The following is an 18,663-nucleotide window of genomic DNA, read 5'->3' as shown; positions in this document are numbered from 1 at the left end:
CATAGCTACCTCTTTTTGGCTTTTGCCTGACTTTACTCTCAGAATAATAAAGTTTCCTAACAACTGATGATATATTTGGCTTTGTCTTGGTGTGTTTTTAGGTTAAAACATAGCAAAGAAGAAAAAAATTTAGGCAAAATTAGACTACCAATGACAAAATATGCAAAACAGTTTTCAACCATTGCTGAGCCAAATAACATCTAAAAGGGATAAAACAATGTCAAAACACAATTTTCTTCCTTATAGCTGACAACCATTTTCTTCCGGTTTAGTAAAATAACCAGGGAAATGGCATCACAATAACCAGACAGAAGTGTTCGGAATTTTAAAAACAATTGTAAAACTTTTGGTCGCTACTGTATATCTTTGTTGGGCACATGGACATTAGCAGTAAAATACTGACTCGGACCCAATTGAATTGAAGTATTTAGTGAAAATCGTTAAATCTGGGCAAAGCGCGTTAGCGAGGCAAGCCGAGGAAATAAGCTGTGACATCACCTATTGTGAATGGTGGATCCTGTGTATAGAGAGGCGTTATCGTGTCTGTGATGAGTATGAGACTGCTGCAAAGTCTACAGTACAGAACAAGTGTAAAGTATAGAATAGAGTGTGGCCAACGTGACGGGCAGGTGCAATATTTATATAATTTTTTTTTAATACGGTGAAGTAACAAAAAAAATGTTTTCCATACATTTAACATGAAATCTTATTTAAACGAGCCATTTTCTGATGACACATTCCCTTTAAATGTGAATGACGGTCATCCCAGCAGAGGAAAAAAAAAAAAGGATCATGTCGGATTTTGATGTACCTGATCGTTTTCCACAGCAGGACAATAAAAGGTAGAAGTTTATTCCTCCTCTTTCTATGGAAGAGCTCGACAGACAGACGAAGAGCGGGTGTTCAGCTTTAAATAAAAGAAAAGTACTCAAGTACTCAAGTACACAAACTAGAGACTTCATGGAGTGTTGTAGCAGAGTTTATTTCAAACATGGCCTCCCCTGCAGAAAAGCCAGCTGGACACATGCAACAGGAAGAGTAGAATGGATATATAGGGGGGATAGAGGGAAAGAGGAGAAAAGAAGGGAAGGGGTGTTGGGAGGAAGAAAAAATAAAATAAGAGAAAAACACACATACACACCCACACTGCAAAACAGTGCAATAGCGCTACACTGCTGCAGTAATATAATTACAGATGTTAAAACCGGTGGGAAATCCCCATGAGCCCACCCGCCCTCCTCCCCCCAATCCACCATGTAGCTTTGGTACAGTCATAATAAGCCCCTCCCACCCATTTAATAACTCTTGGCTCCACCCTCCCATAGGAAGGAGGCAGTCAACAAATTGATCTGGCATTTAATTAACGGATAATGCATTAAAACTGCATCTATAGACCCATTTATGAGCTGTCCTGAAGACAAGCAGAACATTGATCAACTCTGTAGCCGAGACCACGCACAGCGAAAAAAAACATCCCGCATCGGACCTCCGCGCATACCGACATCCTCCGCTCTCTTCTCACTTTCACGCGCAATCAACTTTGGTAGCACCAGCCAAATAAACTATGATGTTCCCATCCCTCGTTTGCCACTTGCATTTTTCCGATCTCCTGTCTTCTGGGCCTTTTTTTTTTTTTTAATTAAAGAAATGCCCGTGAATCCAATAACTTGCATCTGTACCCATCTATCCGCACGGAGGTACTGTGAAGGGTCAGTCGAAAATTGTTTTAAGTCCAAAGTTATTTTCCCACTCCCTCACCTTGCGACAAGCATGAATATACAAGTCATTGTTGGTTCATCCATGTCATCCTGAGCTAGCAGAGGTCGGTGCCAATAACCGCTCCTCTACCCAATTCTTAGTCTTTGTGGTGGAAGCACCTAAAGTCTTTTTTCTTCCCCCTCAAATCTACCATTACCTTAAGCAGATACACTTTATAAATAGATATCTTCACAGCATATTACAGTGCACCACATCTACCCGCAGCAAGTCTCCAAAAGTTGCTCCGCTTCGGTTGAGCATTCGCTGTGCTCTTCTTGCTCTGGACAAGCCTGCTGAGATACGTTTCAGAACAAAAGCTGGAGACCATTGAAAGGCTAATTGATTAAACCTGTGAATATGACAGCCGTATCTAATAGGGATAAAAGCTTAACAGGTACTTCATAAATAAAAAAGGCAAGGACACCAAGTCTGAGATGACCGGCCATTAAAAACAGCAGAGAAGACCTTCTTCAACTTATCCTAAAAGCCTGATGTTATGGTCAGACACAAAGTCTCTCCAAACACTTAGGTGTGGTCTTCACAAAAATAAGTAAATATTAAAATAGTACTTTGGGTGCAACGGATCAGGAAGAGAAAAATAAAATATCCAATGATTGGAGTTCATTCATCTAAAAAGAGGGTCGGCGGTGATGGTGCGATTCCACAACATGCCAAAAACTTTCATAATTAAATAAATAGAGACCTTCCCCATCATAGGAAATGAACAGATAAATAGGCTTCCATATCTTAGAAGTTGCAAAAGCAAATCTTTTTAGTTCATAAAACACAAAAAAAGGTGGTGTGTTCTGACGTATGTAGTTCCACAAGTTGGGGGAGGTCTTGAGAGAAACCTCCAACTCTGATGCAGAGTTCCTAAAGAATGGAGCACAGTAACATCTTGATTGATGAAATCTCATAATATAAAGGGGATTCCTCAACCCAGGTGTTGGGTAGGTCGAAATGGGAAAAAAAAATTATATATATATATATATATATATATATATATATATATATATATATATATATATATATATATATATATATATATATATATATATATATATATATATATATATATATATATATATATATATATATATCTCCAACTGATATAGATGGTGAGGAAGTGGGAGCTACCTCCCCTTACAGGAAGAATGTTCAGAAGAATCCCCGATACGCCACATAATATACGATTATCCATTTTTGAGTCTCAAAGCCATGTCTGCAGATGATGTTGGGGAGGGGTCAATCCTCCCCTCCCATGCCAGATGCTACCTGCTGAAAAAAGGTAGATTTTGGGGACTGAGGAGAGTGCTGCTTCTAGGAGACTCTGTCTGAGCCATGATTCCCTGGAACCAGGAGGCTACGTCAACCTCCTGTGTTTCATACTGACGCAAGAACGGGTGCTCCTGCAAGAGAACGGAGATCTAGCATTGTAATGATAAACTGATATTTTTTTGGAATAAAAATGCTAAGTTTATTTACACATTTCAGGGAAACTCTCCAAATACTGGAACAATATTCTCCATTTTAGAGGACTAAGACCCTAAATCATCAAATACATTTCACCAGAATGCTCGAGTAAATGGCTTTGATGAGTCGCAACATTTTTACAACTTTTGCAAAAAATGGATGGATCAATGACATGGCAGGGGCATGACACCAAAGCTAGTCTAATTCATGACTAGCTGTTGCATTATTTACAACAGAAATCTTACTCTAGTCCCCGATACGATTTGTGGAGAGGTGCAGGCTGCTTTCAGACACTACCGAATCATTGAGAGCAGTCCACGTCTTAATGAATCAGACGCGTCTGACTTCAACATAACCCCTCATCAAGTTTGGCGTGAAAATCAGGACCTAAGTGGCTGTGGCAATTAATAATGGCACGAGGAACGCTATACAGTTGAAACCAGAAGTTTACATACACTATATAAAAAGACACATAGGCATGTTTTTCTCAATATCTGACATTAAATCAGAATAAACCTTTCCGGATTTGGAGAGAGAGAGAGAATGTTTTAAAGGCATTTTTATTACTTACTGCAAAGTCAAAAGTTTACATAAACTGAGATTACTATGCCTTTAAACAATTCTGGACTGCCCATATGATGATGTCATGTGTCTGGAAGCTTTTAACAGGTTTTTTGGCAACATCTTGAGTTAGTTAGAGACACACCTGTGGATGTATTTTAATGCACACCTGAAACACACTGCTTCTTTGTGTAGCATCATGGGAAAGTCTAAAGAAATCAGCCAAGATATCAGGAAGAAAATTGTGGACTTGCACAAGTCTGGTTCATCCTTGGGTACAATTTCAAGATACCTGAAGGTGCCTCGTTCATCTGTACAAACAATGATATGCAAGTACAAACAAGATGGGAATGTCTAGCCATCATACCACTCAGGAAGGAGACAGGTTCTGTGTCCCAGAGATGAACGTGCTTTGGTCCGACATGTGCATAACAACCCAAGGACAAAAGCAAAAGATCTTGTGAAGAGGATGGCGGAAGCTGGTAAGATTGTGTCAATATCCACACTGAAACAAGTACTGTATCAACAGGGGCTGAAAGGCCACTCTGCCATGAAGAAGGCATTACTCCAAAAGAAAAACATAAAAAAGTCAGATTAATGTTTGCAAATGCACACAAGAACAAAGACCTTAATTTTTGGGGACATGTCCTGTGGTCTGATGAAACTAAAATGTAACTTTTTGGATATAATGAACATCATTACGTTTGGAGGAAAAAGGGAGAAGCTTGGAAGCCTAAAAACATCATCCCAACTGTGAAACACGAGGGTGGCAACATCATGTTGTGGGGTTGTTTTGCTGCAGGAGGGACTGGTGCACTTCACAAAATAGATGGCATCATGAGAAAAGAAGATTATGTGGCAATATTGAAGCAACATCTTAAGACATCAGCCAAGAAGTTAAAGCTTGGGCGGAAATAGGTCTTCCAAATGGACAATGGCCCGAACTATAGTGTTAGAATGTTAGAATGGTAACAAATTGACTTAATGATAAAGTCAATGTTTTGGAGTGGCCATCAAAAAGCCCTGATCTCAATCCTATTGAAAACTTATGGGCAAAGCTAAAAAGGCAGGTGCGACCAAGGCGACCTACAAACCTGGATCAGTTACACCAGTTTTGTCAAGAGGAAATGGGCCCAAATTCCGACCAACTGTTGTGAGAAGCTTGTGGAAGGATATCCCAAACGTTTCACCTAAGTCATTCAGTTTAAGGGCAATGGTACCAAATACTAATGAAATGTATGTAAAGTTTTGACTTTGCAGTAAGTAATAAAAATGCCTTAAAACATTCTCTCTCTCTCATTATTCTGGCATTTGGCAAATATAAAAAATGATGGTAATCCTAATTGACCTAAAACGGGAAAGGTTTATTCTGATTTCATGTCAGATATTGAGAAAAACATGCAGATGTGTCTATTTATATAGCGTATGGAAACTTCGGGTTTCATCTGTAAGGCCTTTTAAAGGGAATCTGTCTCCAGGTTTTGCTACTTCATCTGAGAGCTCTTAACCCTTTCGCAACCCTATGATTTTCTGTTTTTGTGTATTCGTTTTTTGCTCCCCTTGTTCCCAGAGCCATAGCGTTTTTATTTTTTGGTCAATGTGGCCGTGTGAGGGCTTATTTTTTGGAGGACGAGTTGCACTTTTGAACGACATTACTGGTTTTACCATATCGTGTACGGGAAAAAAAATTCCAAGTGCGGTGAAGTTGCAAAAAAAAGTGCAATACCACAGAAGTTTTTTTTTTTTTTTTACCACGTTCACTGAATGCTAAAACTGACCTGCCATTATTATTCTCCAGGTCATTACGAGTTCGTAGACACCAAACATGCACAGGTTCTTTTTTATTTAAGTCGTGAAAAAAATATTCCAAAATTTGCTTTGAAAAAAAAAAAAAAAAAAAAAAGGGCGCCATTTTCCAAGTAGCGTCTCCATTTTTCAGGATCTGGGGCCGGGTGAGGGCTTATTTTTTGCACGCCGAGCTGAAGGTTTTATTGATACCATTTTGGAGTAGATTCGATGTTTTGATCGCCCGTTATTGCATTTTATTGCAATTTTGCAGCGACCAAAAAAGGCAATTCTGACGTTTAGAATTTTTTTTTTCTCGTTACGCCATTAACCGATCGGATTAATTATTTTTTTATATTGCTAGATCAGGCGATTCAGAATGCGGCGATACAAAATATGTGTATGTGGGGTTTTTTAATTATTTTATTTTGTATGGGGCGAAAGGGGGGTGATTTAAACTTATATTTTTAAAACTTTTTTTTTTTTTTTTCCCTTCTTCACTTTTTGCTTGCTTCTATAGTAGAAGCAGCACTTGTCTGATCGCCTCTGCTACATAGAGGTGATGAGTAGATCCCCTGCATGCAGCAGAAATGGTCCTGTGCTATGAGCGCCGACCACTAGGTGTCGCTCATAGCGATCATTACATGACAACCACTGGGGTCTGCTGCAGACCCAGGGTTGTCATGCCCACCCATCAGTGACCCATGAACACGTGACGGGGTCACCGATGGGCGGGGTAAGTGACGCGCTGCACTGTTAAATGCCGCTGTCAGAGACTGACAGCAGCATTTAACATGTTAACAGCCGCGGGTGGATCACGATTCTACCTACGGATGTTGCGGGCACATGTCAGCTGTAAGAATCAGCTGTCATGTGCCCGGTTCAGTGCAGGCTCAACGCCGGAGCCCTCACTGAACCGGGGGTTACAGCCTGGTGCGTACTAATACGTCCCAGGCTGTAAAGGGGTTAAAGAAGGCATCACCGAAACACGGGTCAGAGTGGACGCATCACTGTGGAGGTCTTACTGCTATTCTGGTATGTAGTAACTATTATCACTTGTTTAATATTGCTGATTGTGTGGCAGTGCATAGAAGCATGAATAATTATATACTTGATCTAATCAGGGCTGTGGAGACGGAGTTGGAGCCCATTTTGGTGGAGTCGGTATAAAATGGACCGACTCCTAAAATATATAATAAATTGGGTACAGTAGTTCAAAGCAGTTTGTGGGGAATATTTTTTTCATAAGAATTTGGGAACGTTATGAAATGTCCTATAAATGTCTGCCCTATTCCTGATCTAAGGGTTTAGACTTTTAGCTGAGATGAATCTGTGCTACAGGAAATTTATCACTTAAAGATGAGCCGTGTATGAGGGAGTCGGGGAGTCGGAGTTTTGGCTTACCAACTCCACAGCCCTGGATCTAATTACGATATACTTCTATTCATTTGACCATCTATACCTCACTTGCACGGCTGGCTATAATTGTAATGTATATATTTGTATTACCTGCAGCCTGATATATCTACATACCTCATCCTGTTTCACACTGGACATGCATTTTTGTAATTTATTATGCAGCATGCCTCCTGTCTTATTTTGAGATGTCAATTTTATTACCCTTTCTCCATTTGTCTGTGTCCCCCGCCACAGTTTAAATATTTTATTAGTATACAAATATAAAAAGTTTATAATGATTTTTTGCTGCATTGACTTGATCGGTTTTCTTGTGGCTTGCTCATCTGAGAGCAGCATAATGAGAAGTGAAGAAACCCCGATTCTAATGCTGCATTACTTACTGGGCTGCTTGCTGCAGATCTAGAAGTTCTCTGAATGCGGAGCTCTGTACAACCCCATCCACACCACTGATTGTATAGGCAGAAAGCAGCCAGAGTTCACAGAGCAGCCTATCAGTGGTGTGGGCAGGATTATTGAGCTCATAAATATGGACGACTACATAGCAGACCTCTAGTAATAATCTCCTGCTGATAAAACTGATTTTATCAAGGCTGCACAGTGAGAGACATCGCGGGAATAGGGTTCTCTGCCCCTACATTGTGTTGCTCTAAGATTAGGTTGCAAAACCCTTGTGACAGATTCCCTTTAAGTGTCAAAGTAACTGGTCTATCTACTACGTTGGCAGGAGACGATTCAAGCCCTGCTGAGACATGTGTACCACATCTAAGGAGTCTGCAATAGAAAGGACTAAACAAGACTCTCTTAGCATCGTACGGTTTGGCTGGACCTGTACAAAGTACAGTACTGATCGCTCTACAAGAGCAATGGAAAATAAAGCGGAAGATTGCTAGGTGATCCAATATGGGAGGAGAGAAAAAAAAACAAACACAGAAAACCCATTAAAATTTAGGTTTGTTAGCCTATTGTCATTATACAATCAATTGCACAAACTACTGGATTCACACTCACCAGAAGCTTATTGTACTTTGGCCTCTTTCTGTGATCTTTAGTAAGACTGAAAGAAAATACTGTAATTAGCACAAAATACCTGGGAAAATAATAGATTTGCATCCACAGGGAACATTTCACTGCAGAATAACCCTTTACCTACAGAGCTTTCATTTCTCACCCCCTCTTCCAAGAGCCATAACTTTTTTGAGGGCTTTATTTCTGAGGGCCGAGTTGTAGTTTTGAATAACACCATTCATTTTACTATATAGTGATTTGAAAATGTATAATTTTATAAAAACATTTTTACACTTTTTTTTAAACTTTGTTCCTTTAGATTTAATAAACAGCAGCAATCAGAGCTCAGCTCTGGCTGCTGCTGTGAGGCACAGATGCTGGCTGTGTAATATTGCCAGCATCTACCGCGTACGGAAGGCGCTCATCTCCTGAGCCCCCTCCACATATGGTCACCCCCACAATCACGTACGCAAGAATGTGTTAAGTAGATCATCAAACTGAGGATTTTGCTGCAGAAATGAATGCAAAGGTGAAATCTGCCACCTAAATTGAAAGGCTGTTGATGTCAAATCTGCCCCCACTAGTCAATTAAAGCTGCAGATTTTCTCCCCAGCCTATGGAGGAGGAGATTTCGGAAAATGGCATCCACAATACTGTTAGGCCTGGATGCTACAGATATTAGACCTGCATTAAAGGAACCTGCTGAATCAACCAAACACCGGATAGACGTCTTACTTACCAGTCTTTCACAAAAGACTGGAAAAGAGGAGAAAAGCCCATATTATGAGGGAGAACTGGAGGTTCTTCTTGAAGGACTTTGGTGAGAACTTCAAAGTCTGTCTTGCAGTTCTTGTAGGGAAACTGTCCTGTTGCCAGCTCCACCTAAGAGACAATAAGCACAATGGTTGACGGAGAAACACAGCAGTCACTTTAAAAGACCACGTAGAGAAGTCAAATCTGTTGTTAGGTCTCTTGGGACTTCCATCTTACCAATGAGATCCCGAGACTCCACACATCTGCTCGAATGTCATAGTCTGGTTTGGTTGGATCTGGAGGGTCAATCCGTTCCGGCTGAGAACAAAAAGAATTCTAGTAAAAGGCTAAAACTCTACTACTGTTTATCAGTCAATGTCTGTAAGGTAAGGCGCATTAATCAATAGTCACTTTAACAGCACTGCCACTGGCTGCAACATGGGAGCCGTGGAAAACCCTGACAGCTGGCTGCAATAATGCCACTCACTTCTCACCCATTGACATGTTAGGAGGGAAGCTTTGCCGAGACCAGTGTAGGTGATGGCTGACAGAAGAGGTGACGTTTTGGTCCAGTATTGTTCACAAAACTGGACCGAAACGTAGCCACATGGGCTATTAAATATAGACACACACATATGTAAATGTACTTCAGGTTTCCTTTAAGTGGTCTCTCTAGCAAGAAAGAAGGCCAACACCCCCCATCAACTCACTGTAATGCCACAGTCTCATCTGTATTTTACAGACCACACATCGTAAAATATAGACATGCGAATTCGGGCTAGGGGGAATGCCTCAAAGAGGGATGAGCAGACTCGTGGAAGTTCGGGTTGGACCAAACTTTAGTCCAAAGTTGGGTTCTGGTACCAGAACGCTACCGAACTTTAATCAGAACTCAACCCCCTTAGAAGTCAATGGGCACCCGAACTTTTGTGTTCTAAAATGGTCTCTCTCAAAATTATGCAGACAAACTGACATGCTCCTATGAAGCCACAAGCATAGTGACGGGTATGGAAGCCACATGCACCAGCAATAGTGTTATTTAAATGCCACTGTCCGTGATCGACTGCAGAATGTAAATGGTTAAACTGCAGCGAGTATAGATAACTCCTGTCGCTGCTGTTGCCGGCATCACATGCTGGGTATGGTGCAGGCTCACCTCCTGAGACCACTCCATACAAGGGGATCTGACATAGGACTCAATAGTTTGTCCAATGTCAGAAAGGGGTTAAACAAGAGTATCTTCCTCTAATGCCACCACTTTTTCAGGTCATTCCTCACCGCCATGTAAGCAGCACAACCCGCACTTCTGGTTTTGGCTTTCGAGTCCACAAGGCGACCACTTATACCAAAGTCACAGAGCTTAATCTGCCCGCTGGCATCCAGCAATATATTGGAAGGTTTGACATCCCGGTGTATAACGCCATGCTTCTCCTTCAGGTAGAACAAAGCGTTCACAATCTAGAACAGATAAAAAGAAGAATAATCTGATCCAGTTGCCAGCACTAGCCGCATTGTATCAGACACATTGTGCTCGGCAGCCACTCACCGCTACAGTCATCTTTCCTAGGATTCTCTCTGGGATGGGACCCTGAATCCTCTTCTTCAGTTTTTCTGCACATGTCCCCATCAGCTCCATGGCTATGAACACATCTGTCTGTGGAGCCGGAGGGGTACATGTTAGAGGCACAAAGATTACTGGAGTTTTCCTCAATTATTTTTGAAGGGAATCTGTTAGCGGGTTTTTGTTAATCTGAGAGCAGCATGATGTAGGTGCTGAGAGGCCGATTCCAGCAATATGTCACTTACTGGGCTGCTTTCTGTCATTTCGATACAATCACAGTTTTCTCTGCTGTAGATCTAGCAGTGCTCAGAATGCCAAGCTGTATCTAACCCCGCCCACACCACTGATTGGCAGCTAAACAGCTAATCAGTGCTGGGGGTGTGGTTAGACCAAGAGGCACCAGAAACCTAGTCCTCTAGTGATAATCTCCTGCTGATAAAACTCTGAAAGTGCCATACATAAGATAGTAAGTTACATCGCTGAAATCAGGGTCTCAGCCCCAACATTATTCTGTTCTCAGATTGCATAGCAAAAACCTGCTGACAGATTCCCTTTAAGCCTTGACTAATTCTTAGCTGATTACTAGCGCCGCTGTATTAGAGCACAGCTACGATCAAATCGGAGTCAGAGGCCAAGTCACAGATTCTGTCGTATTTGACAGGAAGAACAGCACAGCACTATCCTTTCCATCAACACAGCATACACCAAGACAGAATCTGGCAGACCCCATTATAAAGCTTCCTTATAGCAGCAGTCTAACATTGCATGGCCAAATAATGAGCAGAGCTGGCGACAACATCCAAAGTGCAAAATTGCTTTTACTTTTATTCTTCCATTACAAATAAAGGGAGACAGCAATGTTTCGACCGCAACGAACAGATGAATCTCGACAAAGACCCATCTGTTTGTTGGGGGTCGAACTTTGCCATATGCCTATATACCTGATTGTGGTTTTTTCTTTTTTTTTTTTTTTAGTCAATAATTGTACTATAGTCTGATTATTTGGAATATAGTGAGGACTGGGGGGGGGTCCTCCTACATACTTGCATACTTGGACCCCTTATGAAGATTGGTGTCTGGTGCTGTCCTGCCTGTGTGTTTGATAATAGTACGTGACCAGCAGACAGATCAGCCACAATGCGACTACCAACATGCGAGAATAAACTGGAAGATCAATGACCTAGTTAAGGGGGTTGGACATGTTCATGCAACCAGCGCAAAACTAATAAAGAAGGTATATACGCTTTAAGTTATTGAGTAGTTGCACTAAGTGCTACCCGGGTCCCTTGATGGACTCAATACTTTAGCTTCTGGTAGTACACACAAGTAACCGCTGAAGCAAATCGCGTTGGTCACAGCGGTGGTCAATACTTGGCTACAGCAGTCACATGTCCATCTAGCTGGAAGAGGAAGCACAGAGACCAGCGACGGACAGGACAGTGCTGAAAGAGGAGTGGTGGGAGATCAGTAGAGGTAGTATGAGCAATTTTGGCTGATTTTTATCTCTGGTGTATGGCCAGCTTGGCACCAGCTGCTAACTATCTAGATAAGGATGATCAATTATATTGTAGGAGGACCAAGTCATGAATATAATGACACAAGCAGCTGTAATAGCAGGAGACATGGCTAGAATAAAGGCTTACATTTGTGATGAAGGTGCCGTAACACTGGACGATGTAGGGACAGTCGTGGCTCTTCAGTACAACATCCAAGTCCATCAAGATCCTTTTATTCTCTTCCTTGTTACCGGAACGCCGCATTTGCTGAAAACCAGAACCAGATATATAAGGGCAGCCATACAGAAGAAATAACAGGTCCAAAACTGCACAGTTCCAGGGTGCCAGGACTATGCCGAGGTCCTGGACCAGACAGCTGTATGAACATTGGGTCTGGATGGGAACAAGGGAAGAGCGAGCGCTCTAGACATCAGATTACAATCCTCCCGATGGTTACCTTCACAGCAATGACATGTCCAGTCTTCTTAAACCTCATCTTCCAGACTTGTCCGCAAGTCCCGCTGCCAATTTCACCTAAATTTTCCAAGTCATTTATATCTGCCTGGTATTTCTAGGATTTAAGAAATATCAGACATTAATAAACTGTCCATCATCTGCACAGAATACAGCAGCAGTAGTTACGAGACCATGTTATGTGAGAAGGACATGTCCTTGCCTCCTCCCGTCCCTGCCACCATAGAAGAAGGTGGAAAGAGATCCACCATGGTGACACATACATAATCGTTGCAGGACTAAAATGATCCATTCTGACAAATTCAAAACTGACGGTCTCTCGAGAATGGGCACTGCCAAGAAAGGAGATGGCCGGGCACGTCTACCTCTCTACTAGTTTCTTTGGGAGTTCTGAAAATAAGCGAGCCAGTGTTCTCAGTCATTTTCAATATATCCAGAATCCGTCCTTTCCTCAACCCTGATTCTACTAAAATGCTAGTGAATACCCTCATCATCTCCCACCTCAATTAGTGCAATTCATCTCTCTCCTCACTACTCCTCCACTTCTCCCCTCTGGAAATCCCATCATTGGCTCCCAATTCCCCAAGGTATCCAGTTCAAATTACTAACATTGCCCTACAAAGCCGTCCATAAGCTGTGTCTTCCATACATCTCTGAACTAATCTCCTGTCCTCCCAAGACCACCTTCTCTCCTTCACTCAAATGTTCCTCACCCAAACATCTCCAAGACTCTTCTTGAGCATCTCCCATCCACTGCAATTCTGTGCCCGACTGCGTCTGATTATTCACCACATACAGAACTTGAAAACCCATCTCTTCAAAAAAGTTTACAATCTGCAATGACCACACTGCCGCATCACCACCACCGGAGCTGCTCCAACCTCTCAACCTACTGTCTCCTTCCCCATTACCCCACAAGGGCAGGGTCCTCACCTCATCTGTACCAGTCTGTCATTGTTAGTTTGTTCTCTGTAATTTATTTCTGTATTTTGTATGTAACCCCATTTCACATGTACAGCACCATGGAATCAATGGTGCTATATAAATAATTTTCAGAGATCCCAGAGGAAATCAGGAGAGTGATTCCCCCCCCCCCCCCCCCCCCGATACGTGGCCACCTCCCCACTCCTAGAGGAGCAAAATGGAGCACCATTCTCAAGATCGGTGCGGCCCCGGGAGATAGGACACATATCTATCAAGCACTGAAGAAATATCCAATGATAAAGTCAAATATAAGAATAACCCTTTAAAAAGGGCCTTAGAGTGTTATAACCATCTTCATAAATGGTTATTGTCAGATAGTGCTTGTAAATACAAGCAATTTTCTTCTTATTAAAATTTGCCATTCTTGAATGCGTTCTTGAGATATTAGCACTTTTCTTTTGTTAACAGCTTGTCGCCTTAGAGACCGACCGCCTGCCGCTGCTGCTAGAGAGCAGAACATGTGCTGTGCTTACAAGTTCTTTGCTATTGAGCTTTGATTTTGAAGCTGGCCAAGATCGCTGTAGCGCCTGGATACATCTTAATCCCGGCTAGCTTTAGTGCATTGTTTACAAGCTAAACAGCAGCAGTGGTCGGTCTCCTAGACAACGAGCTGTAATCAAAACAACAAAAAATATGTTAAAAAGGGGTCTTCCACTATTATTTGACCCCTTGTCATATAGCCTAACTTCATAAGAATCAGTTTTCTACCTTTCAATGATTGACAGGAGTCTAAGCACACATGCTCAAATCACTGACTTAACTCTCCTCCTCTGTATGGATCCTGACGACGCTCTGGAGCGCTGGCCCCTTAAGCTGACCTGTGGTGCTTGTCATTAGAAGGCATACCATGGCGCTGGTCAGTATCGGCAGGATCCAAGCAGAGGAGGGTAGTGAAGTCTGATGTGAGCACATGTGCTCAGACACCTGTCAATCATTAACAGGTAGCTCCGCCCCATCTGGGTCATCCTTGTCATTCCGTCCGATTCCGGTGACTAGATAGCAAGTAAAGCAGGAAGCAGATGCGCTCATAGAAGCAGGGAATAAACGTATATTAGAAAAGTGACTGTGAGGAAGAGTTAGGACTTCTGAAAGGGGGTCAAATAGTACTGGAAAACCCCTGTAATATATCAAGAACGGCTGCAAATTAAGGGGAATCCGTCATCAGGTTTTTGTTACGGAATCTGACAGCATGATTACAGTGATTTATCGCTTATTAGGCTGCTTGGTGCAGTTCTGATGCAATCCGTTTTCTCTGCTGTAGATGTAGCAGTGCTCAGAATACTGATCTGTGTATAACCCCGCCAACACTACTAATTAGCTTGCTGACAATGTACAGTAAGCTGCCAATCAATGGTGGGGGAGGCGTTACTGACTAGCTGGACTGGTTTGCAGGCGACGCCTAGTTCTTTAGTGATAATCTCCTGTCCATAAAACACTGTTTGTACAGAAACTACAACACACAGCCCATTAAGTGCATCCCTGGAATCAGGGTCTTAGCCCCTACATCATACTGCTCTCATATTAAAGGGACTTTCAGCACAGAATGACTGTTGAAACTACGTACAGTCGCTGGGTGCATCATGGCAGAGCCAATTATTTATATACACCTTCCCTCCTGCTTGTTTTCCCTCAATCTCAACCCCCCTTTTTATTTGATTGACAGCTCCATAGAGACAGAGAAGGGGGGAAATAGATTGAAAACAAGCAGATGGAAAGGGGCATTAAATGTGTAACCACGCCATAAGTCACAGAGCACCTGTACTTGGTTTCAACAGTCATTGTGTGTGCTGACAAGAGTCTCTTTAAATAGCAAAATCATGTTGACACATTCCCTTAAATAAACAGTTGTGTGCAAAAGTGCTTGGTTTTTTTTGCACTACCATGGCTGTATAGAATTTGCAGGTTGTAATGGCAGCACAAAGCAACCCCCTCGCCCCCACAACCATAACATTAAAGGGAATCTGTCACCAGGTTTTTGCTACCTCATCCGAGAGCAGCCTAATGTAGGCAAAGAGACCCTAAATCCAATGATGTATCACTTAGTTTACTGGGTGCAGCAGTTCACACACAATCAGATCTTTTAGATTTAGCAATGCAGCAGAGCTGAGAAAGCTAACCCCGCCCACACAATGTCCATAGAGAGTGAGCTGCCTATCACAGAAGGGGGCGGAGTTGAGCTATTGCTAGTAGAGCAATAAAAAGCTCCTGGTGCTAAAACAATCATTACAAGTAAACAACAGCACAGAGTTTGATAAGAAGCATTGCTGAAATCTTTTTTTTTTAACCCCTACAGCATGATTACATAGCAAAAACAGACATATTCTCTATAGTCACTGATAGTAGATTGAGATCAGCTTCATCTGTTTAGACTCCGCATCTCTGCTATGATGGGGAGGGAAGGCAGAAGATCCATTTGGTCTTCAGGGTCCTCAGGTGTCCTGACCTGCTCCTACTAGACTTCAGGAACAGGGGAACTATTCCAGAGACAACAAACGATGGTGGGCATCCACTTGTTAAGCAGTAAAGTATGTGTGATAAGGACGATAGACTGTCAGCCCCATCGGGAACAGTGACTGCAGATCATGGTGGCAATGTAGGAGCTAGATAAGGGGCAAAATGAAAATGACCCTTCCCTGAAAGCTGGCAACCAAACGATCATCACAGGACAGACTGCTAAAAGCCCTGCGATGTCCGTGGTCCCTAGTGGTAGGCGGCCATACATTCCCTGCAAAGTAACATGTGTATCACATGACATCCAATCAATAGGCGACCATGTAAAAGACGGACGCCAGGACCTAATATGTACCTAAATCCCCCCACAATGTATCCCGCACTTATAACCACACTTACCTGCCCATCGATGACTAGGTACCCAGTCTGCTTAATTATTTCTTGCAGCTTCTGGTCAATTTCAGTGCTGGAAAAATAACAGAAAATAAGAGGTTGTGCAAGGTCGTAACGATTCGCATACAATAATAGTCTTCAAGAAAGCCAAAATTATCGAGCAGCAGCTGAAAATCACAGATGGGAACTGGTGGGCGTACGTAGTGAAGGCAGAGCGGGTGTCCGATGAGAGCACCGGTTTACCGACCGATCTTTAAGCATTGGGACTTATAATGCTTCAGTTATATTTCCTTTGAAAAGGTAGGAGATGAGCGAATCGATTCACAGGCCTTTGCTCCAGCGACCACATGAGTAATCCAGGTACCTGCCGGCATCATCCCAGGTAGGCCAGGCAGGACGTCCACATGATGACGCCAGGCTGGCTAATCAGAACAGGTGCTGGGGATTCCGGCAAATAGGAGGTGGTTCTCAGCGCTCCTGTCCACGCAGCACTGACATGGCCTTTTGACCAGGGTCCAGTGAATCGATTTGCTCATCTAGTGATGAAAAGGTAATGAAAGCCCAAATACAAATGCAAATGAGCGCTAACCAGGAGAGAAAATTTTACTGGTGCCGATTCAAAACTCTAAGCCAGTAACAGACCTTTTAACATGACTAGTAACCGGCAGGCCACCTACAGGGGATGTGTCCTTATTAGTGATGAGCGAACGCGCTCGTTTAATCCTTTCGCCGACCATGCTCGGGTGCTTACCGAGTATTTTCGGCGTGCTCGTATGTTATTTTTGCGTCCATGTGTCTGCATGATTTACAGCTGTTAGACAGTCTCAACACATGTGAGGACTTCCTAACAAACAAGCAATCCCTGCATGTGTTGAGGCTGTCTAATAGCTGTAAATCATGCAGACACAGGGGCCTCGAACATAATATACGAGCACGCCGAAAATACTCAGTTAGCACCCAAGCATGCTCGGTCATCACTAGTCCATATCAGTACAGCACAGGGCTTGGTTTCCTGAATGCAACACCCTTGAAGCCGCAAATTTTCTGAATTTTTTTTCCCTCCATGAAGCATCTGAAAGTCTTAAAAAGGGGTTAGTCCCATCTTCATAAATGGATATTGTCGACAAGTGATTGTAAATGCAAGTCATTTTGCAGTTTACAGCTTCTTAAAATACTCAGCTGGTCTTGAGATATTAACTTTTCTTTTCAGCATGTTGCCTAAGAGACCGACCACCGCTGCCAGTTGTAGCGTCGGCGTCCCTGCCTCCTGCTAGGCAGGGACGCTGTTCCCCTCACCTCTCCGTGCCCGGCGTCCTCCTCCCGCTCTGCTGGCAGCGCGCGCTGCTTCCCGGCCACTGTGCTTAGGGCGCGGCCGCTCCTCCTCTCTTAAAGGGGCCGCGCGCGCCATCCTAAGGAGTCCCCGGCCAATGGCCGGAGGATCTCACCATGTATAAGGCACCTCCTCCAAAATGGAGGTGCCCGAGCAATGTTGTTGCATAGTCTATCACTCTGCTTCAGCCCTCAGGTCCCGTTACCAGTTACCTGCCAGTTACCTGCCAGATTCTGCTTGATACCTGCCTGATACTTGTCTATCTACTTGCATTCCTGCGGTCCGACAGTCTGCCTACCAGCCCTGCCAGTCTGTCTATGGATCTGATTGCCCGCTCACCTGGGAGCGCTCATCTGCGGTTCCTGGGCTTCGCCAACTACTACCGCCTCTTCATACCGCACTTCTCTTCCCGGACTGCCCCAATCTCTGCGCTCACCCGTAAGGGCACTAATCCCAGAGAATGGCCGCCCGAAGCAGAGGAAGCCTTTCTTTCCTTAAAACAGGCTCTCTCTTCCGCCCCGGTGCAGCATCGTCCGGACGGCAACAATTCTTCCTGGAAGTGGACGCCTCCTCCTCTGGAGCCGGAGCAGTACTTACCCAAAAGTCGTCTTCCGGAAGAATGGTAACTTGCGGCTTCTTCTCCAAACTCTTCTCCCCTTCTGAGCGCAATTATTCTATAGGAGACCGAGAGTTATTGGCCATTAAGCTGGCACTGGAGGAGTGGCGTTACCTGAAGAGGGGGCTCTTCACCCGGTAATCATTTACACGGACCACAAGAACTTGGCTTACCTCCAGAGCGCCCAGAGACTTAACCCGAGCCAAGCTCGGTAGTCCTTGTTTTTTGCCCGCTTTGATTTCGTTCATTTTCGCCCGGCAGACAAAAACATCAAAGCTGACGCCTTGTCCCGATCCTTCCTGGTGTCTGATCTAGAGGAGGAGCCTAAGCACATCATTGATCCCGCCAGAGTAATGCAGGTGGCCCCCGTGAATCTAAATCATCTCCCTCCCGGTAAGACGTTCGTAACAGTACCTGATCGGAAGAAGATCCTACACTGGGGTCACTCGTCTAAGCTAGCTGGCCACGCCGGTCAGAAAAAGACCCTCCAGCTTATTACCCGGCATTACTGGTGGCCTACCCTGCACAAGGACGTAATAGACTTTGTTTCAGCCTGTGTGTCCTGCGCCCGCAACAAGGTTCCGAGACATCTGCCAGCCGGTTG

The 18,663-nt window shown here is 43.5% G+C and overlaps 1 protein-coding gene across 2 annotated transcripts in view; it reads right to left on the bottom strand.

Annotated features, from left to right (window-relative positions):
* Positions 1-963: 963 nt before the first annotated feature.
* MAP2K7 (mitogen-activated protein kinase kinase 7) overlaps positions 964-18,663 on the bottom strand; it is a 32,030-nt gene continuing 14,330 nt past the window's right edge. For both annotated transcript variants that reach the window (XM_073653873.1, XM_073653874.1), the window contains 9 exons: positions 16,120-16,186; positions 12,269-12,382; positions 11,959-12,078; positions 10,301-10,408; positions 10,033-10,212; positions 8,992-9,072; positions 8,741-8,883; positions 8,005-8,050; positions 964-3,167 (listed from right to left, as the gene is read on the bottom strand). In XM_073653873.1, the coding sequence (XP_073509974.1) occupies positions 3,030-3,167; positions 8,005-8,050; positions 8,741-8,883; positions 8,992-9,072; positions 10,033-10,212; positions 10,301-10,408; positions 11,959-12,078; positions 12,269-12,382; positions 16,120-16,186 (997 nt within the window). In that variant the 3' untranslated portion in view covers positions 964-3,029. The remainder of the gene's footprint in view (positions 3,168-8,004; positions 8,051-8,740; positions 8,884-8,991; positions 9,073-10,032; positions 10,213-10,300; positions 10,409-11,958; positions 12,079-12,268; positions 12,383-16,119; positions 16,187-18,663) is intronic.

The sequence above is a fragment of the Phyllobates terribilis genome, unplaced genomic scaffold, assembly GCF_046119375.1.
Source record: "Phyllobates terribilis strain yellow unplaced genomic scaffold, ASM4611937v1 Scaffold_11__3_contigs__length_659146591, whole genome shotgun sequence".
NCBI classification, from domain to species: Eukaryota; Metazoa; Chordata; class Amphibia; order Anura; family Dendrobatidae; genus Phyllobates; species Phyllobates terribilis.
This window is presented reverse-complemented; position numbering and strand designations above follow the sequence as displayed.